General features: G+C 43.0%; 1 protein-coding gene across 3 annotated transcripts; it reads left to right on the top strand.

Annotated features, from left to right (window-relative positions):
- Positions 1-12,722: 12,722 nt before the first annotated feature.
- On the top strand, positions 12,723-24,111 carry slc2a12 (solute carrier family 2 member 12). 3 transcript variants are annotated; one of them, XM_076272556.1, is made up of 8 exons: positions 12,769-12,812; positions 13,097-13,227; positions 13,704-13,823; positions 15,749-16,116; positions 16,693-17,725; positions 21,099-21,221; positions 22,652-22,784; positions 23,217-24,111. In XM_076272556.1, the coding sequence occupies exons 3-8, from the start codon at positions 13,733-13,735 to the stop codon at positions 23,305-23,307; spliced, it is 1,839 nt and encodes a 612-aa protein (XP_076128671.1). In that variant the 5' UTR covers positions 12,769-12,812; positions 13,097-13,227; positions 13,704-13,732; the 3' UTR covers positions 23,308-24,111. The 3 variants fall into 3 exon arrangements, with proteins under 3 accessions (XP_076128670.1, XP_076128672.1, XP_076128671.1); XM_076272555.1 differs by lacking the exon at positions 13,097-13,227 and having other exon boundaries at positions 12,723-12,812; XM_076272557.1 differs by lacking the exons at positions 13,097-13,227; positions 13,704-13,823 and having other exon boundaries at positions 12,734-12,812.
- The last annotated feature ends 621 nt before the right edge of the window (positions 24,112-24,732 follow it).

A 24,732-nucleotide genomic window follows, 5' to 3' on the forward strand; every position in this document is an offset into this window, starting at 1 on the left:
GTAGATATCTATTATCAAGTTAGATATCTTGAATGAGTTTTGATTAGAGATATCTGAAATTGGAGATATCTATAACTTTCATTCTGCCTAGTCAAAATGTAATTATAGATATCTTGAATTAGAGTTTTGACTAGGCGAAATGACGTTAGAGATATCTGTATTGCTATGCAAATTAGGCCCGCATCCCACTTTAGGCGGGAGAAGAGCGTGTTGTTGTTCAAATCATCAAATCACATAGCACCTGTTAACTGTTAACTTTGTAATTAGCACCATGTCAGAGCAGCCAGAGGGCGAAGGAGTTTTTAATCGTCTTTTTAATGCTGCAGCCTATGCAAGACAGGAGCTGGCAGCAAGAATTGATGATTCAATGTTGCTTTGATTTTTTCGATTACAGCCAACACCATTATGAATGGAATTTCCTGTAGCTGGTGCTGGTGAATTTAGTAGCCTAGGCCTACTAATTAATGTAGGCTACGACATTACAGCCTGCTTATTCTTCTTCCATTCATAGAAATAAGGAAATAAGCCCACTTTTTCTTCGATTATGTTGGGGAGGGGAAATTAGCTGACAATGTCTAAGTAGATGGGCTAGCCTAGAAATCTAGACGGGCTCTGCTACGGAACTAAAGAGCAATGTCTTGCACAATAATTTGCACTAGTCATAATGACGTTTGAGATATCTTCACCTTTCATTCTGCCTAGTCAAAACTGAATTAAAGATATCTGCAATTGCCATTTAAGATGTGTGACGAGTTGAATGTTGTTTTCAATGACGTGAGGACAGATATCTGTAATTCAGTTTTGCCTAGTCAAAACTAAATTACAGATATCTCCATCTGACGTTTCGACTAGTCACAATTACGTTACAGATATCTTGAATGACAATTCCAACTATCCAAAATGTAATTGCGAATAGTCATAAAGACGTTGTTGATATCTACAATGTTAATTCCAGATAGTCAAATTTAGCGGGTAAATGATAAAATCGCTTGCCATAGACTAGTCAGAAAGACGTTGTTGATATCTACAATGTTAATTCCAGATAGTCAAACTTAGCGGGTAAATGATAAAATCGCTTGCCATATCGTTTTGACTATAGGCAAAACTGAATTACAGATATCGGCAATACATATCCAGTCTAGCGGGTAAATGTTAAAATCGCTTGCCATACATAACTCGCGCAAGCTAAGGTAAGCTAACTGGCTCATTTGTTTTGGTCGTGGGTAAGGAGAAGTTACCCTTCCTGGGGCGCAAGCTAAGGTAAGCTAACTGGCTCATTTGTTTTGTGTTTGTGATGGACTGTGCCTAGGTTGATGGTACTTGGCTAAGGTTCTTTATGGTTTATGGTTCAGTCCACATCAACGGGACGGACCGACCTAGCCAACTTAAACCATGCCTAGGTTGGTTAAGGGTATTTGGATGCTTGTTGTGGTAATATGGGGCAGCATGGGGCGTAAGCTAACTGCTAACTGCTGGCTAATTTGTTTTGTGTTTGGGATGGGGCCTAAGATAATGGGCTAAGCTAACTGGCTAATTTGTTTTGTGTTTGTGATGGGCTGTGCCTAGGGTGATGGTACTTGGCTAAGGTTCTTTATGGTTTATGGTTCAGTCCACATCAACGGGACGGACCGACCTAGCCAACTTAGACCATGCCTGGGCTGGTTAAGAGTATTTTGAGTATTGGATATTTCAATGTGGTAATATGGTGGTAGCATGGAGGGGAGTGTCTCCAGGACGCTGGTTTCACTGTTAAGCCTTCATGAGGTGTCGTGGGCCTAACTTAACGAAACATCGGTGAATGAGGGTGCCCACTTGATAACCCCAATGACATGCCGCATACTATATAGGCTACTGCTGTTGGATAGGCCATTTGCATTGTGCTTGTGACCATTTGGTGGCGGATTTGTGGGTAGTGTGCTTTTTAAAGTTAAACTTGAGCAGGGGCTTCTGAATGTGTTTTTACCTTGGATTTTGGCACAAGGGATTTTAACATCTAATCCTGTGTATTAATGTAATGCTGAAGCTAGCGTAGGCTAGTGACTGCTGTGAATAGGGCAGCTGGCAACTAGGGAAAGACCTTGTGACAGCACGGAAAGACGGCTGACAGGAGGGAATAGACCCCGCCGGGGCTACAATGGGTTAGCAGCTCATTGTGGCAGTAGCCCAGGCTTCACTAAGCTATGGGCTGCACCCTACTAAGCTACAGTACGACATAATGAAAAAATACCCCTAGAGTCAGCGAGAGCAGGGGCGGAAGATGACTCACTTGTGATAGACATGGTTACTGACCCTGGAACGAATTTGATTACGAGTAAGGAAAACATGTTTGTGGAAGCCACTAGTTCAGAGAAAACTGAGAAAAAGCTGCAGATGTGTGTGTGTGATTGGCAGAAGGTTACAAGTCTAAAGGGCCTGAAAATTCATCAAGGGAAAAAGAAGTGCTTGGTAGAGGGAACACAGGGTCCCCGCATTGATAGCTATTTCTTAAGAAGTGCATCAAGTCAGTCGGTTGAAGTCCAGCGACAGGAAGAAACCCACAGTTCGCAGGACATCAGTACCCCTGTTGTTGAGGTAAGTTCTAGCACTGAGGCAGAGAGAGAGGCCAGTCAGCCAAGGAGGGAGAAGATTAATGGTCATAGGCCTGGGGTTAGATGGCCAGGCGCAGCAGAATGTAGAATGTGGGAAGATGTTAATAGTGATTTGGTCAGTATCCTGGGTCAGCTCAAGGGGACGGCTGAAAGCAAATTAGAGAAAATGGGAGACATTATTTATAGCTATGGTAAGGAAAGATTTGGGACTATTGAGAGAAGGATAAAACGGCTACATGAGGTAGTTAAATCTAGGCGCCAGCAGGAGATAGATAAACTTATCAAGGAGAGGAGGCAGCTTAAGAAGCAGTGGAGAAAAGCTACAGATGATGAGAAGGAAGGTATTGACTGTCTACAGGCAGATGTGAGGGAGCGGTTAGTAGTGCTAAGAAGAGCTGAAAATATTAGGAAAAATAGGAAGAAGAAATCACGAGCCCGACTAGCATTCTATAAAGACCCATTTAAGTTTGTTAAGTCTTTATTCGTAATGCAGAAGAGTGGTAGTCTTTTGGAACCTAAGCAGAAGCTTGAGGAGTATTTAGAGGGAGTGCACAAAGATAGGGAGAGGTTCAGGGAGATGGTACTTCCTGCTGATATCCCACCTATTGGTGAATTAAGTAGCCAATGCGATGATAGTCCACCAAGGTGGAAAGAGGTGCAAGAAGTAATAAAACGTGCAAGGGCCTCTTCAGCCCCGGGACCTAATGGAGTGCCCTACCGGTTGTATAAGAGTGCACCAGATGTTTTAAGATTTTTATGGCAATTAATGAAGATAGTTTGGAAAAAGCAGAGTATTCCCAAGGCTTGGCGGAGGGCTGGGGGAATATTTATTCCCAAAGAAAAGGACGCAGTGGAGATTAATCAATTTAGGCCAATTAGTCTACTGAATGTTGAAGGGAAGGTTTTCTTTAGTGTGGTGGCACGGAGACTGACAAATTACCTTGAAAGGAATAAACTAATTGATACCACGGTGCAAAAAGCTGGAATTCCTGGCTTCTCCGGGTGCTTAGAGCATACCAGCATGATTTGGCACCAAATTCAATTAGCAAAGCGTGAGAAGAGAGACCTGCACGTTGTGTTCTTGGATTTGGCAAATGCTTTTGGGTCTGTGCCGCATAGTCTGTTGTGGGAGGCCTTTGATTATTTCAGAATCCCAGGTAGCATTAAAAGCCTAGTAAAAGCATACTTTCTGGATATTCAATTATGTTTTACTACAGCTGATTACACCACAGGTTGGCAACAACTTGAGATAGGAATCATGGCCGGATGTACCATCTCCCCACTTGCTTTTACAATGGCAATGGAGGTCATTATTAGGGCCTCAAAATGGGTAGTGGGCGGGGAGAAGTTGCAGGGAGGGCCACGCCTCCCCCCGATTCGGGCTTTCATGGACGACATGACAACCTTGACGACAACCGTTCCATGCACCAACAGGTTGCTGGGTAAGTTAAATAGTAATCTGCAATGGGCCAGAATGAAGGTGAAACCAAGTAAGTCTAGGAGTCTCTCAATTATTAAAGGGAAGGTAACAGATAAGAAGTTTGCTATAAATAAGGAGGTGATTCCCACAGTTCTGGAGAAACCAGTGAAGAGCCTGGGAAGGTGGTATGATGCAAGCCTTAGTGATAAATCACAGGTTGAAGGCTTGAGACAGGTCACTAGGCAAGGTATTGCAAAAATTGACAAGTCGGGGCTGCCAGGTAAGCTCAAGCTGTGGTGTTTGCAGTTTGGTTTGTTGCCTCGGCTAATGTGGCCATTGACAGTTTATGAAGTTCCTCTGTCAAAGGTAGAGAGGTTGGAAAAAATGATCAACTCCTTTGTCAGAAAATGGCTCGGAGTCCCACGCTGCTTAAGCAGTGTAGCCTTGTATGGGAAGGGTATTGTAGAGTTGCCAATATCTAGTCTGACAGAGGAATTTAAGTGTGCTAAGGCTAGATTGGAATTGACTCTTACTCAGTCCAAGGACCCAGTGGTGAGGAAAGTTGCACCCTCAGTTAATGCAGGGAGGAAGTGGAACCCAGAGCAGGCAGTTAAGCAAGCTCAATCAGCATTGAAGCATAGAGATATAATGGGCCATGTGCAGCACGGGCGGGGGGGTCTAGGGGTGGGTGCAAGTAAACCCTTGTGGAGTAAGGCTTCTGCAGGAGAAAAGAGGAAAATGGTAGTGGAGGAAATGCATAGACAGGAGGAGGCTGTAAGATGTACTAAGGCAGTGTCGCAGGCAAAACAAGGGCAGTGGGTGAACTGGGAAGGGGTGGAAAAAAGACAGATTAAATGGAAAGATCTATGGGGCATGGAAGCTAGTAAGATCAGATTTATGTTAGGTGCTACATATGATGTGCTCCCATCTCCCAAGAATTTAAGTCAATGGTTTGGTGAGGATGATAAATGCATACTTTGCTCGTGTGTGGGCAGTCTCCACCATATCCTATCAGGATGCAAGGTAAGTCTCACCCAGGGGCGGTATACGTGGCGTCATAACCAGGTATTGAAATGTGTGGCAGCGGCAATAGAGGATAAAAGAAGAGAAGTCAATTCATTAGCAGCTAGTAAAGGGGTAAGGCAAATTAACTTTGTACGTCAGGGGGATAAACCTTGTTCCGCGAAGGCCAGGTGCAAAACCGGCCAGTTGAAAAATGGGGCGGGCTGGGAAATGGATCTTGGCCAGCAGATGGCGGTACCTCCACATATAGTGAGTACTAAGCTACGTCCTGATGTAATTCTATGGTCGGATTCAGAGAAGATAGTTTACTTCATTGAACTCACTGTTCCTTGGGAAGACAGAGTGGAAGTGGCCAATGAGCTGAAGAGAGCTAAATATACTGAAATAGCAGAGGAGGCAGCTAAGCGAGGTTGGAGTGCACGATTAAGGCCTATTGAAATCGGTGCACGTGGGTTTGTGGCCAGATCTGCTATTGGCTTGCTGTCTGAATTGGGCATTTGTGGTCGAAGTCTAAGGCAGGTGGTTAGTAACATGTCCTTAGCAGCAGAACGGGCAAGCGAATGGTTGTGGGTAAGGAGAAGTTACCCTTCCTGGGGCGCAAGCTAAGGTAAGCTAACTGGCTCATTTGTTTTGGTCGTGGGTAAGGAGAAGTTACCCTTCCTGGGGCGCAAGCTAAGGTAAGCTAACTGGCTCATTTGTTTTGTGTTTGTGATGGACTGTGCCTAGGTTGATGGTACTTGGCTAAGGTTCTTTATGGTTTATGGTTCAGTCCACATCAACGGGACGGACCGACCTAGCCAACTTAAACCATGCCTAGGTTGGTTAAGGGTATTTGGATGCTTGTTGCGGTAATATGGGGCAGCATGGGGCGTAAGCTAACTGCTAACTGCTGGCTAATTTGTTTTGTGTTTGGGATGGGGCCTAAGATAATGGGCTAAGCTAACTGGCTAATTTGTTTTGTGTTTGTGATGGGCTGTGCCTAGGGTGATGGTACTTGGCTAAGGTTCTTTATGGTTTATGGTTCAGTCCACATCAACGGGACGGACCGACCTAGCCAACTTAGACCATGCCTGGGCTGGTTAAGAGTATTTTGAGTATTGGATATTTCAATGTGGTAATATGGTGGTAGCATGGAGGGGAGTGTCTCCAGGACGCTGGTTTCACTGTTAAGCCTTCATGAGGTGTCGTGGGCCTAACTTAACGAAACATCGGTGAATGAGGGTGCCCACTTGATAACCCCAATGACATGCCGCATACTATATAGGCTACTGCTGTTGGATAGGCCATTTGCATTGTGCTTGTGACCATTTGGTGGCGGATTTGTGGGTAGTGTGCTTTTTAAAGTTAAACTTGAGCAGGGGCTTCTGAATGTGTTTTTACCTTGGATTTTGGCACAAGGGATTTTAACATCTAATCCTGTGTATTAATGTAACTCCAGTTTAATTCACTTCAATTCAAGATATCTACATGTTCCTTTTCAGATATCTTGAATTAAGTTTTGACTAGGCGAAATGACATTGTAGATATCTGTAAATGGAATTTTGACTAGTCAAAATGACTAGATATCTCAAACTGGAGTTAGGGATAGTCATAATTTGATTGTAGATATCTATTATCAAGTTATAGATATCTTGAATGAGTTTTGATTAGAGATATCTGAAATTGAAGATATCTATAACTTTCATTCTGCCTAGTCAAAATGTAATTATAGATATCTTGAATTAGAGTTTTGACTAGGCGAAATGACGTTAGAGATATCTGTATTGCTATGCAAATTAGGCCCGCATCCCACTTTAGGCGGGAGAAGAGCGTGTTGTTGTTCAAATCATCAAATCACATAGCACCTGTTAACTGTTAACTTTGTAATTAGCACCATGTCAGAGCAGCCAGAGGGCGAAGGAGTTTTTAATCGTCTTTTTAATGCTGCAGCCTATGCAAGACAGGAGCTGGCAGCAAGAATTGATGATTCAATGTTGCTTTGATTTTTTCGATTACAGCCAACACCATTATGAATGGAATTTCCTGTAGCTGGTGCTGGTGAATTTAGTAGCCTAGGCCTACTAATTAATGTAGGCTACGACATTACAGCCTGCTTATTCTTCTTCCATTCATAGAAATAAGGAAATAAGCCCACTTTTTCTTCGATTATGTTGGGGAGGGGAAATTAGCTGACAATGTCTAAGTAGATGGGCTAGCCTAGAAATCTAGACGGGCTCTGCTACGGAACTAAAGAGCAATGTCTTGCACAATAATTTGCACTAGTCACAGGGCTGCCAACTTTTCAAAAAACCTTGGAGTGAGATTTGGTGGGGCCAACCAAAATGTTGCTGCGTAAATTTTTGTTTGGCTCATTCAGCATTATACCGTACAGTAAAAAAAACGTACATCAGTGTTTCTCAGGTGTAGGGACCAGGCATGGATGGATTATGAGCTTTCGGGCCCCTGGGCCCAGATGTATTAAGGGCTCCCCACTAATTGTCGCATATGTGGAAGGGGGGTTTGGGGGTACTCCCCCAGATTTTTTTTAATTTGTTTAATGTGATTTCCTGTATTCTGGTGCATTTTGGGGATGGGCAATACTAAATTCAATCAGATTCATAGCCTACATCCTGATTCCATGCAAAGGCTTGGGCTTCAGGCCCCCCTGACACCTTGGGCCCCTGGGTCTGGGCCCGGAAGGCCCGTGCAGTAATCCATCCCTGGGACCAGGGTCCCAGAGTTATATGAACATTGGTATCAAAGGGATCTAGCCTACTACTAGGACCATGGGCGTCGGAGGCATTGTGAAAGTGGGTTGGATATTTCAGCGGGGGGTATGGGGGTCCTCCCCCAGAAATTTTTTTTTGGACTAGATGCAATTTCCTGAATTCTGGTACATTTTAACAGGTTATTTAGATACTTCTATATAACAAAATAAAGCCAGCCTACGAAATTAATAAAAAGTAAATCATGCATAATTTAAAAATTACTCAATAGGCTACTTGGCTACGCAATAAGGTTTCCATTACAGCACCGCGGATGTTCAATGAACGCATGAAAGCGGATGGTTTGTTTGAAATCCCGACACTCTTTCAACTACATGGAACGTAATAGTGATCATCAAATACCTCCCCAGATTTCAGTGCCCATCAGTCCCAACATTTAACAATATAATCAAACAGTCCAAAAGTAAATTAAATATCAAACTAAACCGAAAATGTCATGCTTTTGAAGGCCTACCAGTATGCCGCTCCAAGAAACGCATGTCTCAAAATAAAACTCGCATAAGAAATAAAGGGCTGTTTCGAATACAATCCTGCCCCTAAAGGCCTGTACTTTGTCTTAAGACCCCGGCCATAATTTGAGGATTTACTGTATCTAAGTAGACAAACTGGCTTCAGATATCCAACAGAGTGAATAGAGATTGTGCAGTCTTAGCTGTGGTTAGTGACGTGATGCTGTTAATGGGGAGTTTTACATAGCCTAGTGTAAACCTATAGGTTATTATTTATTTGGCGTACCTAAGGCTTTTTACCTTATCAAAAGTGAGGGGGATGACTGATCTCTTCAACACTGCGGGGGATTTGGCGCTTGGCTCTGTGTGTGTGACCGAAGCGGAATGGGAGAATGCGTGTAACAAAAAAAAAAAAAAAGTTTATGAGCGATTTACGCGCAAATGGGAGATGCTGAAAACAGCACTGGTATTTCGCACGGCAAAAGTGTGTGTGTGTGTGTGTGTGGGGGGGGGGGGGGTCCAAACTAACAATTTTAAAAAGTGGGTGGGTGTTTTGTAAGAATTTAAGAAATGTTTGTATATTTTAACTTTTAAATGCATCAATCAGGTGCACTTTCAAAATAAATTCAGAGGTCAGACTTGCTTATTTTTATGGAAATATTTGTGCTGTAGCCTAAGCTATTTTGCACTTCAGAATTATAACCATGCACACACAGGTGGAATAGTTATAGTGATATTGTAATAAGTTCACAACCACAAAAACATATGCTACATTTCACAGTTCAGAAATGTTCAAAAATGTGTGTACATTTCAGCACTCCATGAAATTATGCAGAAGTGGTCACCTGTGTTATTCAGCTAGTTTATTTAAGATAATATATTGGTCATTGTAATGGCCATAGCCTATAGCCTACATGCTATTCCTTTTTCAGGATGTACCCATATGTGAATGTTTGCATATGGCTTATGTCAGGCTTTATATCAATATTTGTGTCTCGTTATTTTATTTTCTTCATATTTTTGTATTAATGTCACTAGGAAGCATGCCAATATAAATATATTAATTGGCTGGAACCTGACAATATAAGAACCATGATAGTGGGATAATCTATGGCTGAGCAATTTACAAAAATGTATGTAGGCCTACTGACAAATATTTTACATTAGAATACATTATAATTTCGCCCCAATGAGGCTATGTAGAAATGTGTTGCAATTTCAAAACCGGATTACTCAGGAACCACTTATTGCACAGAGGCATGCTTTATATCCTCGTATTCGGTAGGTTTGCTGTTTATTGTGAAATAGGGGTTTCCACGTGTTGTGTGAAGGGTTAGTGAAATATTAAACCGAGAGTAATGGGTAAATGCAAATATGATTAGCCTAAATTGCACGTCGGTTCAATGTTAATTCTCTCGCGAACCATTTATCACAGCAACTTGGCGCTAATATCATTGGAAAGCTTAGATTCCGCACGTTCACATGATGTGTGATATCATATGTATAGGTTTAGTTTAGTTGAACCTCATCTGCCAGGTATTTGACCTACCAGGTTGACACAGCGTGAAAAATACTCAATAATACTCAAAGCATACCTGAAGCCGAGGAAATGCGGGGGAAATGCGCCTGGGATGGCTTCTGAAGTAGCATCGCAAATGAGAGAACATTTTGAAAATTCCAGACAGGGGGTGCTCTTGAACCCTCTCACCGTCTCTGAAAGCATAACCGTGGCTCAACAGGTAGATCTATAGATAGGCTAAACTCATTTTTCAGGCATCTGACCGACCGGGTTGACACTTCAGCGTGAGAAATCGGGGGTGTGGCGTGTGAGCGTGTGAAACTAATCAAATGCGTGTGTCTCACGGCCAATGCGTGAGAGTTGGCACCTATGAGTCATAATGACGTTTGAGATATCTTCACCTTTCATTCTGCCTAGTCAAAACTGAATTAAAGATATCTGCAATTGCCATTTAAGATGTGTGACGAGTTGAATGTTGTTTTCAATGACGTGAGGACAGATATCTGTAATTCAGTTTTGCCTAGTCAAAACTAAATTACAGATATCTCCATCTGACGTTTCGACTAGTCACAATTACGTTACAGATATCTTGAATGACAATTCCAACTATCCAAAATGTAATTGCGAATAGTCATAAAGACGTTGTTGATATCTACAATGTTAATTCCAGATAGTCAAATTTAGCGGGTAAATGATAAAATCGCTTGCCATAGACTAGTCAGAAAGACGTTGTTGATATCTACAATGTTAATTCCAGATAGTCAAACTTAGCGGGTAAATGATAAAATCGCTTGCCATATCGTTTTGACTATAGGCAAAACTGAATTACAGATATCGGCAATACATATCCAGTCTAGCGGGTAAATGTTAAAATCGCTTGCCATACATAACTCCAGTTTAATTCACTTCAATTCAAGATATCTACATGTTCCTTTTCAGATATCTTGAATTAAGTTTTGACTAGGCGAAATGACATTGTAGATATCAGTAAATGGAATTTTGACTATAGTCAAAATGACTAGATATCTCAAACTGGAGTTGGGGATAGTCATAATTTGATTGTAGATATCTATTATCAAGTTAGATATCTTGAATGAGTTTTGATTAGAGATATCTGAAATTGAAGATATCTATAACTTTCATTCTGCCTAGTCAAAATGTAATTATAGATATCTTGAATTAGAGTTTTGACTAGGCGAAATGACGTTAGAGATATCTGTATTGCTATGCAAATTAGGCCCGCATCCCACTTTAGGCGGGAGAAGAGCGTGTTGTTGTTCAAATCATCAAATCACATAGCACCTGTTAACTGTTAACTTTGTAATTAGCACCATGTCAGAGCAGCCAGAGGGCGAAGGAGTTTTTAATCGTCTTTTTAATGCTGCAGCCTATGCAAGACAGGAGCTGGCAGCAAGAATTGATGATTCAATGTTGCTTTGATTTTTTCGATTACAGCCAACACCATTATGAATGGAATTTCCTGTAGCTGGTGCTGGTGAATTTAGTAGCCTAGGCCTACTAATTAATGTAGGCTACGACATTACAGCCTGCTTATTCTTCTTCCATTCATAGAAATAAGGAAATAAGCCCACTTTTTCTTCGATTATGTTGGGGAGGGGAAATTAGCTGACAATGTCTAAGTAGATGGGCTAGCCTAGAAATCTAGACGGGCTCTGCTACGGAACTAAAGAGCAACGTCTTGCACAATAATTTGCACTAGTCATAATGACGTTTGAGATATCTTCACCTTTCATTCTGCCTAGTCAAAACTGAATTAAAGATATCTGCAATTGCCATTTAAGATGTGTGACGAGTTGAATGTTGTTTTCAATGACGTGATAACAGATATCTGTAATTCAGTTTTGCCTAGTCAAAACTAAATTACAGATATCTCTATCTGACGTTTCGACTAGTCACAATTACGTTACAGATATCTTGAATGACAATTCCAACTATCCAAAATGTAATTGCGACTAGTCAGAAAGACGTTGTTATCTACAATGTTAATTCCAGATAGTCAAATTTAGCGGGTAAATGATAAAATCGCTTGCCATAGATATCTCTATCTGACAATGTAATTGCGACTGGTTAGAAAGACGTTGATATCTACAATGTTAATTCCAGATAGTCAAACTTAGCGGGTAAATGATAAAATCGCTTGCCATAAAGAGTGAGCCAGATAACTGAACAGGTTGTGTTGAATGCTCTACAAATAGCCTACTAATAAATTAACTAATGTGTTGTAGCCTATATGGTTGTATTGGCTGAACATTTGGTTGTCTCAGTAAACAAACAAACAAGAAAACACATAACAAGCGAATTTAAGGTTTATTGAAGGATCCAACTCTAGAAATGCCGAGATTTGATCTGGGAATAGGCCTATTCCCTCTGTTCCTACCAATGCCAGAAGAGGGCGCTACCTGAACATCATTTAACCCGACCGCGACTCAACATCTCAGTGTAGAGACCCACCACGATGATCTGTCTTTCTATGACATGCTGGGTCAAAGTAGACTAGACTAGGCTAGACTGGGGGGGGATCTATATGTTGTTTCTTATCAGAAGGGATCTACCGACTGGTCTCAGTGTTACACAACAAAGCAAAGTACACTCACACCCTCAACACTCCCCCATAGACACATTTGTAGGCTACACAAAATATGTAGGATAGGCTACCATGAGGAAGCTGTTCACATTTGAAACATAGGGTAATAATTTCAATAGCTGCCTGCAATATTTTTCCATAAATATGGAACATATGGGCAATAATTAACCTTGGGAGAACAGAGTACCGTTCTGTCAATATTTTGGTGACAAGACATGGTTGGAGTGTTTACAGCTAATTTGCATTATTGGGCTGCCAGGGGCAGGGCAATCCCGCTGGTTTGGTGGAGGAGTGGGCGTGGTTTAGTTATAGGCCTTACTTGAGGCGTCTCCAAAACAAGAGGCTTGGGTAGACTAGGCTACAGTCTGGAATAGGTCCTGTCTAAGTTAGAAAGTCAGGGGACAACAATGATTGCGACCAAACCAAGAAACTGATCCATGAAGGTAAGGTCCAAACGAATGCTGCCGTTCCCTTGGCGCATCGTTTTCGCAAGCATATATGTGTATGAAAATAAACTTTAATGTTGCTTTGATTTTTAAAACGCTAACTTTGAATAGCAGCTGTCCCGAAATCTAGGCTAGATTGTATGCAGTGTTGACAGCTGTTAGCCATGAATATAATCTACTCTGATGGTTTAAAATGTAATTTTAAGGAAACGTGGAGCTGTTTTGCTCCTTTGTTTTGCAAATATTTGGACCTAGTAGTTCTACTCGGCGCTGTTTTGCAGATACAGTGACTATCATGACCTTGGGCATCAAGCTGCAAAGCTCAAAGATTCATTTGGCCCATCTACTGTTGTCGGCATATAATGTAGGCTACTCACTGGTCACAGTTGATGACGTCTCAGTTAATTGTGGTGTAAGTAGACGTGCATATTAGCAGCCAATTTTCTGTTTCCTTTGCTAGCAAATTTTTAGAAACGGACTGTAACTGTCCTACAACTGGCAATCTTTTTCAAGTTGCCAAACAATGCTTCAAGCCTTTGCACTTTGGAAGTTCAGGGTTTTCGTAGTTTGAGCCATTGTTTTCTTGAAACATACAAATAAACAAAAAATGCTGTCACTATCACCTTTAGGCTACTATTGTTAGCTCTTCCAGTGGAGAAGACGGTTCAATCAATATGAATTCCCATCTGGTTAACACACTGTCATCTGCTGAACTTGCTGGCACCTCTTTGTTCATAAGTAGGCTAGTGTGCAGGTATGCCTTCTGGACTACATCTGAGGTTGTCTTGCAAAGAGCTATACTATTCTGCTGGGCCATTGTGTCTCTCTTAATCCTAGGGATGGCATCTCAACTTCTTTCTCTCCGATTTGCTGTATTTGCCCCCTCAGCACAAATAACATCTGAACTATAAGGAGCCATGGATGGCAGAAATGAGTCCGAAACCCTCACCTCAAATGACCCCAAACCCTCAAGCTCCACAGGGAGCTCTCTCCTGCAGACCAGCACAGGTAGTGTGACCATGGTAACCAGAACTAATAGACACTCTGCAAAGTGGTTGGCCTGGAAACCAGCTCTAGATAAATGATGTGCATACACCTTATGCGTAGGGGTTAAGGGCTATGAATCATGTACAATGTTGGTATTGTAAAACACTTTGAACTTTAAATGCACTAATCTGTAGTATGGTCACCTACATTGTGGTTAATAAATAAATATGGCAGTGGAATTTTACTTTAATACACAATTATTCGCATGACAAAAAGGAAAAACCTGTTGGAAAATGTAGAACAGAACCATACTGCAATACACTGTCACTATTTTCAAGCGGTAGCATCGCCACCTAAAAAAACGGTGCACCTGGTTTTGATACCCGTGGTAGTGCGTAGTGCGTCTGACACTTTGGATAGAATTCAGTCCATTTACGTCCCTCTCTCTTCATTTATAGGGGCACAATTCATTAATATATCACGAGAGAGAAAGAGAGAGAGCCTGTGTTTTGGATTTGTGATATGAGAGAGCCTTACTCTCCCTCTGTGCTGTGTCAGCCACACTTTGTACCACTGATTACACTATCTTGTGTATATTGCTCATTAATGACTATCTTATTACTGTAACACATTATGTAACCTCACACATTCAAGCACTTTTATTTGTTTATTTTCACACACACACACACACACACACACACGCACACACAAGCCTGTGTGGTCCTTTGCACAGTATGCAATCACCGAAAAAGTTTGTGTGTGTGTGTGTGTGCATGTGTGCGTAATCCTGAAACCTTTGCTAGAAATTTCCACCCAGCACGGCAGCCGCAAAGACGCTTTGAAGGTTGGAAAATGAGGAGTCAGGGATTTAGCGTGGAAACTAGGCCGTTTATGCATGTTTACGTGCTTAACAGAGGAAATATGCCAATATGCAAACCTAAGGGTGAGTGAGCTAAAGATAGCAGACATGTCTAAGGGAGTGCGTCTGGTGAACATGTTAGGCCAGTAAAATAGGTGAGATGTGCGTCTGGTGAACATGTTAGGCTAGTAAAATAGGTGAGATGTGCGTCTGGTGAACATGTTAGGCCAGTAAAATAGGTAAGATGTGCGTCTGGTGAACATGTTAGGCCAGTAAAATAGGTGAGATGTGCGTCTGGTGAACATGTTAGGCCAGTAAAATAGGTGAGATGTGCGTCTGGTGAACATGTTAGGCCAGTAAAATAGGTGAGATGTGCGTCTGGTGAACATGTTAGGCCAGTAAAATAGGTGAGATGTGCGTCTGGTGAACATGTTAGGCCAGTAAAATAGGTAAGATGTGCGTCTGGTGAACATGTTAGGCCAGTAAAATAGGTGAGATGTGACCCCCCCCCCCCCGACACACACACACACACTGTTTTTTAAGGAAATTGAATAGGCAGACAACTACATAATGCAATAGCAGCATGATTAACACACCCGAACACCGCTAACTATATTCACTCTTTAATGCAATAGCAGCATGATGAACACAACTGAACATCGCTAACTATATTCACTCTTTAATGCAATAGCAGCATGATGAATACAAGTGAACATCGCTACCCACAGTATATTGACTCTTTTTAATGCAATACCAGCATGAAGAGCACACCTGAACACCACTAACTATATTCTATATTCACTCTTTTCCTCAATGACTCTGCTTCTCTTTTTCCTTTTTTATTACTCTATATCTCCTCCTTTCTCTTTCTTTATCTCCTCCACTCCTCTGTATCCCTCTCTCCATCTCTCTCTCTGTATCCCTCTCTCTTTCTCCTTTGAGCATCTGTCTTTCTTTCCTCCACCTCTATTCTTTCTCCTCCTTTCCCATGTCTCTTTCCATCTTTTTGTCTTCCACCCCTTACTTATTCTCTCTCTCTCTCTCTCTCCCCCCCCCCCCCCCCCCCCCTTGCACCCCTCATGTCCAGGTTGTGGCGTGGTGCTGGTCCTCTCGGCCCTGGTGGCGTCGGTCAGCGGGCTGCTCCTGGGCTACGAGATGGGTCTGATCTCGGGGGCGCTGCTGCAGCTGCGTGAGGCCCTGACGCTGTCCTGCCAGAGCCAGGAGCTGGTGGTCAGCTCCCTGCTGCTGGGCGCCCTTCTCTTCTCGCTGGCCGGCGGCGCCGTGCTCGACCGCTGGGGACGCCGCTTCGCCATCATGCTCACCGCCACCATGGCCGTGGGCGGCACCCTGCTGATCGTGTGCGTGAGCTCGCTGGCCGCCCTTGTGGCTGGACGGGTGGTGGTGGGCATGGCCGTGGCGCTGTCAGGGACGGCGTCCTGCCTCTACATCGCAGAGGTCAGTAGATACGGTCAGTAGATACGGTCAGTAGAGTAAACCACAGAAGGCAAGCAGTACTTAACAAACACACTAAAACCAAACTTATATATGTGTGTGTGTGGGTATATCTGTGCAATAGATATACTGTAGGGGTGTAATGGCACACAAAAATCACGATTCAGTAAGCACCTTGGTGCTGAAGTCGTGGTCAGGTACATTTTCGGTATCAAAAATCGGTACAATATTGCTGGAAAAGGTTCATTGACATACAACTTCCAGCAGAGGCTTTGATTGTATTTGCGTGCCCGTGTTTTAGGGACATTGGAAACGGGCTTCAATGGCCTCTTGGCCAGACGGACCTGCAGAGCAAATCCCAAATTTGCCCAAGTGTTGTATGGGTATTCCCAGGCTACACATTCCCTAGACATTTATTTAATTTAAGTATTAATACATTATTATTCATTTAAAATGTTTGCCTCCTGTTCATGGCTTATGTGAGCCTAGGTGTTTACAGAGTGTATAGTGTACAGTGTGTCTGATTTGTCTGTACGAGCTGATGTGTGTGTGTGTGTGTGTGTGTGTGTGTGCGTGCAGGTGGCCCCTCAGGCATGGCGCGGGCGCCTGGTGTGCCTGTACGAGCTGATGGTGGTGCTGGGCGTGCTGTTGGGCTTCGGCCTGAGCTACGCCTTTGTGGCGGTGCCCGGGGGCTGGCGCTACACCTTCGCCGCCGTCATCCCCCCTGCGCTGGCCCAGGCTGCCGCTATGTACTTCCTGCCGCGTAGCCCCCGCTTCCTGCTGGCCAGGGGCAAGGAGGAGGAAGCCCGCACCGTGCTGGAGCGTCTTAGGGGGGCGTCAACGTTGTCGACGACAACAACAACGTCGGCCGGGTTGTTGCCGGGCGCTGCAGGTTCTCCCGCGCTGACCGTCGTGGAGGAGGAGCTTCGGACCATCCGGGCCGCCCTGTGCCGGGAGATGCAGCACAGCTTCCTGGACCTCTTCCGTTCCCACGACAACATGCGTCAGCGGCTGCTGGTGGGAGCGGGGCTAGTGTTCCTGCAGCAGGCCACCGGGCAGCCCAACCTGCTGTCCTACGCCTCCACCGTGCTGCGCCACGTGGGCTTCCAGAGCGGCCAGGCCGCCACGCTGGCCTCCACGGGGCTGGGCGTGGTCAAGGTGGGCGGCACGCTGCCCGCCATCCTGCTGGTTGACCGCGTGGGGCCCAAGGCCTTCCTGTGCGTGGGCTCCGGTGTCATGACGCTGTCGCTGGCTGCGCTGGGTGCCGCCACCGCGCAGAGCCACACGCAGGTGCAGAGCCTGTGCCAGAGCTCGCCGCCGACGCCCACCCCCCACCCCGGGCCAAACCATTCCCACTGGGGACAGGGGAAGGGGGAGCCCCTGGGACTGTACCAAACCGCCCTAAACCTCAGTGAACTCAGTAGGAGCTACAGCCCCGCTTGGACCAACAGCAGCAGACAGGCGACGGATCAGCGTCAAGGAAACTGGAGCCTTGCCGAGGATTCTGGGGGACGGAGTGCTGGAGACATGGGTGTGTCCTCATCTCTGAAGTGGATCTCATTGGTCAGCCTGCTGGTGTATGTGGCAGGTTTCTCCTTCAGCCTTGGACCAAGTAAGTAACTGTGTCTAAAACACCTTTAATAGGCACAAGTTTTACATACACACACTCCTACACGCCCTTTATTTCTCTGTCTCTCTCTGACACACCCACCCACACACACACACAGCTGAACTTTCTACGTAATATTTTACAGGCGACAACTTTAGACACCTCAACTACAAAAAGCTCTTGCAGTCTGCAGTACAGTGTCGTAGCACTTGTAGTAGAAGATGTGATCCTATAGACCCTTGCGCTAGTCTGCAGAAGTGTTGTAGCTCTGTACTAAGATTTGTGATCCTAAAGACCCTTTCAATCTGTTTAAACCGGTTTAAACAGATAAAAACTGACGTTACTTTGAAATCAAAATTAATTGTACTTTTAGCTTAAAGGAGAATTCCGGTGTGATATTGACCTAAAGTGTGTTGAAACATGATACCGAGTGTGAACGTATGTCTCATAGCTCATCTTGGCTTGTCCCCTGCCAAGAAATCTGGCGCTAGTTAGCCGATGCTACCAACAGTTTTTTCGATGGGGGTGCCTCGGGCATCGGCCTAGCCATGCAAATAAATCACTGTTTTACACCATTTACGAGGCTCAACGTAGCTCCATACTTCATTGGTAGACTTCCGAGGGCCTTGACATTTAAAACGAGACATTGAGAACTTTGAAAAAGCACTGGTAGTTTATTTACAAGACGATTTATACAGACAGTACCTTCATGAAGTTTACCGTTCGCCGCCATCTTAATTTTAGTCACGATAAGACGAGAGACGAGTACGAATGAACAGGTATGATAAGGGACCAGATTCCAAAAAGAATTCAGTGGAGATGCATGGATTCCAGTTGCTGCTACGGGAAGCGCAGAAGGGCAGGGGACAAGCCGAGATGAGCTATGAGACATACGTTCACACTCGGTATCATGTTTCAACACACTTTAGGTCAATATCACACCGGAATTCTCCTTTAATGCTTTACAAAATGTCGACAGAATGTCGAAAAGATGTTTTTTTAATTTTTGTTTGTCCCCAAGTAATGATTAGCTCAATGTTGTTTTCTGTGCCACGGGAAATGCCTTTGGAAAGCACATGTTTGTTCATGCTGTTGAAAGGGTCTATAGTCCTTTCTGATTATCGACACACATGCTTTAGGTGAAAAACAGCTACCATTTAGACTAGGCGACATGCTTAAGATTAAGGGGAAAGGCTGGAGATAGAAGCCTCACCGCTTGGCTCTGAACATACTATACATTACAGGAGCTTAACACACATACGAAAGTGTGTCATTTAGTGCTGCACGATATATCTAAAATCTATCGTCATCGCGATATCAACGCTTGCGATGGACATACCGCAAAGATTACTTAATTTTCGATAAATGTCGATACATTTTCTGTGCCGTGCGCATTCCATACAGTCTATGATACATTCACATTCTGAATGTCAACATATTTTACCAAACCGATGCTGTCATGCTGCCCTAGAAGCCCGTCCCCTACCAGTTTAGGTGTGTGCCGTTTGAGGTGTTGAGGCGGGAGCTAATGTCGCAGAGAGTCTGGGCTAGATCCATTGGCAAACGTTTATTTTCTGGTTGGTGGACGTTTGTCTGAAGTTTGAAATCATTGAAGTTCAATCACTAACGTTTGGTAATGACGTATGTTAACCACGGGGGACACAACGATATTGATAGGCTTGCAACTTAAACGTAGTCGCTCTCAGGAACGCCCTCTGTTCACTGGTTCGTTCGGAGACAAGTTGCCGAAGTAAACGAAGTGAACGAGAGCTATTCCAGGCGGAGTACTGTAGGGACAAAAAATCGAGCGGAAGTACGTAGGCAGGCGGAGGCCAGGCTACTCATTTGTTGTGGTAGTGACCAAAATTATCATATGGAGTAACATGAAAGTAAGTGTGTAAAATTATAATGGGGTATATATTTTTTATGTGAGTCAATGCATCATAATCTTCTATCATTACTTCATCAAGATGTAGCATTTCCTTGTGTAAATGTATTACATTTTACAGTATATTTCTTAATCAATACACAAAGCAAGGCATTTGTCCTCAATCTTTCAATAAACTTCATATTCATTTTTACATACCTTCATATAAAAGAAAGAAAATGCTTGTGGCTAGGGCTGTCAAAATAACTGATTAATTTCGATTAATTAATTTGAGAAAAAATAACTGATTAAAAAAAATAATGACCTTTGACCCTGAGCCATTGTAGTCAGTAACCATTAGACTGTAAAATGAAGGAGAGAGAAGAAAATGTGCTGCCTAGATCATTGATTGGAACATTTACTTTTCAAAAACGGCCTGATGGTGTTGATAAAAATAAAGTGTTGATTAAAATAAAGTCCTCTGCAATGTATGTGATAAAAAAACTTCTTCCCGAAGCACTTTTGAATTTATTTCCTCAGCATATTAGGTCATATCATAGATTATTATGATAATAATAAAAGAGTTTTTGAACTTTAATGTCACTAATGCTGATTATTCAATGATTCATTTGAATTTAAATATTTAAAATACTTTCACAGCAAAAATTATATATGTGATTAATTTAGATTAATTAATCACAGAGTATGTAATTAATTAGATTAATTTTTTTAATCGATTGACAGCCCTACTTGTGGCTTTTGCTGACCCTATTTCATATCTGTTCCATTGAGATTTGTATGATTTTTATTTTCATAATTTCACACCGCATAACAATCTGTTAAATGTAAAAATGTGTATGATATGTATTTCACAAACAACAAAAAACAGTTTAAGACAGGTATATCACATAAAGGCTCACTGTTAAATCACAACTGTGTAAAACAGAATGCCACCAAATATTGCATAGCACTTGGGTTCCCTGAGCTTTTCTCTTCTCAATGGAGGGCTTCAATCTGAAAGCTTGTAGTCCCCCTTTGAGTTTATTCATATCTGTTAAAAGACACATTCAACAATGTATTCAGATAATTTAAAAACATATCCTGCATTGTAATCAGACACAAAGGTATTTTACTTTTGACATTTTCCAGTAAAATGGGGCACACCAAAAGACAGTGAAAAGGGGTAGTGAAGTAGGAGTGCTGGAAATACTTGATTTATTGAAAGAAATATGAGCGATAACTCACCTGGTAAACTTTCAATGTCCTTGAGATGTTATTATACTTACTGAATGAAGAAGGACCTCCTATCCCCAAAGATAAAGAAATATTGTGAAAAACAGAAAGACTGGCATGAATGGTCTATATACTGTATGTTAATATAAAACAGCTTTTTCTGAACAATATAACCACATTTATTTACTTATGTTTGACACTCAGGACCACAAAAAGGCCATGTCACGTCAACCACCTACTAATCTGTGTGTGTGCGTGTGTGTGTGTGTTCCGCAGTGGTATACGTGGTACTCAGTGAGATTTTTCCGACGGGGATCCGAGGGAAGGCTGTATCCGTGGTGTCCGCCTTCAACTGGGCAACAAACCTCATTATATCCATGACCTTCCTCACCATCACAGGTACACACCCACACACACACACACACACACACACACACACACACACACACAACAAACCTCATCATATCCATAACCTTCCTCACCATCACAGGCACACACACACACACACACACACACACACAATATCCTGACGTAGCACTTAGGACTGTGGCTATTCATTATGTAAGATTTTGGCATTTTTTTATGGGAGCCAAATGTATTACGCCATCTTACATAATGAATAGTTATGATACAAACAGCACACACACACACACACAGACACACACTGTGTAGAAAGCAATCAGACCCCAGCCTTTATGAGCGTCTCACCTCTGTGTGTGTGTGTGTTCAGGGCCTTATCTCCCTCTCAGGTAACGATATCAGCCGCGGGTCAGTATAACTCTAAAAGCTAACGTTACTCGGCTAGTTCTGCATTCTTAGCAGAAAGTCTCATAAATAGATAGATTAGCTAAATCAATATATCAGTTCGACCTTTTCCCTATTACCTTGTGGTGCCGATGAGTACTGTGACGAGATCAGACTGGCTAGCATTCCTACAAGAGCAGCTTTAGACGTAGGGGGGGAGAAGAGACTATTTATGTCCTACATATCCATTTGTATGCTGATCCACTACCTCACTGAAACACACAAATAACGCAGTGCGCTAAACGCAGTATCACCATGACTGGCTACTTCAGAAGCAGGACTTGGTTCCTGTCTGTGAAGAGGAGTCTGGAGTGCCAAGATATGGGAAGTGGTTTTATGGCCTCTGGTTTATGAAACATCCAGTTGCCTAACTGCCAAAAGATAAGCACGGTAGCGCGGCCATTGAACAGGTCCGTTAAGGCATGTAGCGTTGTAGCGTGTAGCCAGAGGGAGTAAAGAAACATGTAAAGAAGCAAGTACATTTGCGGATTGTGACGCATGCCAAGATAACCAAAAAGGCCCAGAGTCATTAAGCTGAATATGAATGAGACGGGTGTAGCCATAGCAGACAATGTGGGCTGCTCTGGCAAAGTCAGAGTCTCTAAATCCGGTTCTTCAAGTAGGACAGGTCAAGTAGGACTGTTCCAAACTCCCTTAAAGCACATACAAGGAACAGATTAGTTGCTTGGACGTTGGACGTTTGATTGAAGTAGGCCAGGCTATTGATAGATATAAGATAGATATTTTTGCTTACACACACACTCTACACACAAACACACACACACATATATATATATATATATATATCACTGTATGTATGTATGTGTGTGTGTGCGCGTGTTCGTGTAGTATGTATGCACTTGGTAATGTCACAAATCCTAGCTACACCCCCTTATTGTTGATATCCGTAATCCTGGTTACTCGGCAGTGTCTGTAACGCTAGTCTTCCTAGTCAGTCTGCAGAACTGGTCACACTGGTGATGTCACTGCTGCCCCCTACTGACCCCATTGCTCTCGCCCTGCAGAGAAGATTGGCCTGCCCAACGTGATCTTCTGCTACGCAGTGATGAGCTTCGTCCTTCTCATCTTCGTCATCCTCTTCATCCCAGAGACCAAGGGCAGGTCGCTTGAGCAGATCTCCAAGGAGCTCGCCATGAAGTGAGACGCGAAACCAAACACACTCATCAACACGCTGACGTTATACACAACCATGAAGTGATACACCAAACCAACACACTCATCAACACGCTGACGTTATACACAACCATGGGATTTACCTACTTCTTAAAACTAGAGCTTACACATATGTAGTATATTTAATTGATTAGTAAAAAAACACTATCTTTTAGTATTGCTTTATGTTCCAGGTAGTTTGTCAACATTTGACATTTTGTTAACTTGTGATAAGCCTTTTATTTAAAACATTTTCTTTTAGCCTTAAATGTAATGTAAACAGATGCGTAAAAGTACACATGAAACAAAGGTCATCATATAGTACGCAGAATGCGCTGCGTCACTCCAGTGTTCTCCTACGCTGTTGTGGTTGCTATGGAGACATTCCTGTTTTCTCCATTTTCACTGTTCTCCCAGAAACAACCTCCGGGACAGGCTGTGCCCATGGCGGAGTTCAAGGACCGACACCTCAAGGCCTCAGGAAGTGAAAACGCTGACCTCAGTATAACCTTTCACCTCAAAACAGCAGAGACATTTAATTTGTAGTGGACACTTTTCTCCATTGTCAGAGCACAGGTGTGATGTAATGTCATCAGAGGACAGGTGTGATGTGATGTCATTAAACCAGAGGTGGAGAAGTCCGGCTTCAAAAAGTAAGAGTCCTACCATGTATTGGTTCTACCTGTGCTCTACGGGTGCTCTCACTAAATAGCTGATTTATAGGAACGTCACCTATTACCAACCATCACGTATTTCCAACCACTTACATGTATGTGTCACTCAATATTCATTTCTATACAAACCAAGACGGCGGATTCCTAAAGAAACGCAAGCACCATAGATTTTGTTCAAATCTACATACCTATTGTAAATTGTAAGGTTCATTTATCAAATGTTATTTTGAAGTATTAAAAAACATTGTTGTTTTAGAATTTTCGAAGGAAAGGGTTGGTAATTGGTGGTTTTACGATACCTGGCTGAAGAGTTCCAGAGAGCCAGACTTTTCCACCTCTGCATTAAACAAGGTGTGGAGGAGGGACCTGGATGGTTGATGGATTAAACCTGACATGGTTCTGGCTTGGATTGGGACAGTCAACAGCCAGTTCTGTTTGTTTGTTGTGTTTTGGGGGGGGATCACAAGGAGACGCTGCTGCTCAGGTGATGTGTGTGTGTGTGTGTGTCCACACAATGACTTTCTTTGGGACAATGTATGTGCAGGAGTTTCATCCTGAGGTGTTTATCTTTATGTGTGTGATAAGGGTGTACTGTCAGGGTCGTATCAGGTAAAAATTGCCTATCCTGAGATTGCTAACTGAGATTGTGTGTGTGTGTGTGTGTGTGTGTGTGTGTGTGTGTTCCTCCTGAGTTTGCTGCTGTAGTGACCTAAATGCACCTTTTACTTTCACCGTGAACTAATCATCAGCAAGTGGCTAAGGGCCAAAAAGGGTTATTTTGTTCATTACTTAATCTTGGCTCTTTCTTAATCACAGATGGTCTTTTGTTCATTACTTAATCTTGGCTCTCTTACTTAATCACAGATGGTCTTTTTGTGCCAGTTATTTCAGTACTGGCTAGTTGAGTGCTCTTTAACCTTCGAGGCAGAAATGCATGGATCTTTTTTTGCACAAAAATGGCTGTTGATGCATGGGCCTGGCAGATCCTTACAGACATTCCTGTGTGTTTTGTTATGTAATGAGGGTTGGGAATAGGTTTGGAAAATCCAGATCATCAAAGACGTTGTGTCTCAAAAAGACACCCCAAGAGGCCTCGCTTGTCTCATGGAGAAAAGGGACGACGACGTGTGAGGTGTGGGACATGACTGTTCCAACTGTGCCAGCATTGAAAATTCACAACTTGTTTTTAGAGCTCAGTGAACATCCAATTGTAGATTTGTGAGTCACGACTAAAGCGTCAACAAAACAGCACCTTGCCC

The sequence above is a fragment of the Alosa pseudoharengus genome, unplaced genomic scaffold (assembly GCF_046254945.1).
Source record: "Alosa pseudoharengus isolate Yale_2024_CS ecotype anadromous, Long Island Sound unplaced genomic scaffold, YU_APseudo_1.1 YU_APseudo_1.1_scf_7, whole genome shotgun sequence".
Lineage (NCBI taxonomy): Eukaryota > Metazoa > Chordata > Actinopteri > Clupeiformes > Clupeidae > Alosa > Alosa pseudoharengus.

Excerpts from the sequence above, each read along its gene's own strand:
- slc2a12 (XM_076272555.1), top strand. The coding sequence starts at position 13,733 with ATGGATGGCAGAAATGAGTCCGAAACCCTCACCTCAAATGACCCCAAA. Across the intron at positions 17,726-21,098 it reads CTCCTTCAGCCTTGGACCAA|TGGTATACGTGGTACTCAGT; the intron begins GTAAGTAACTGT and ends TGTGTTCCGCAG. Across the intron at positions 21,222-22,651 it reads GACCTTCCTCACCATCACAG|AGAAGATTGGCCTGCCCAAC; the intron begins GTACACACCCAC and ends CTCGCCCTGCAG.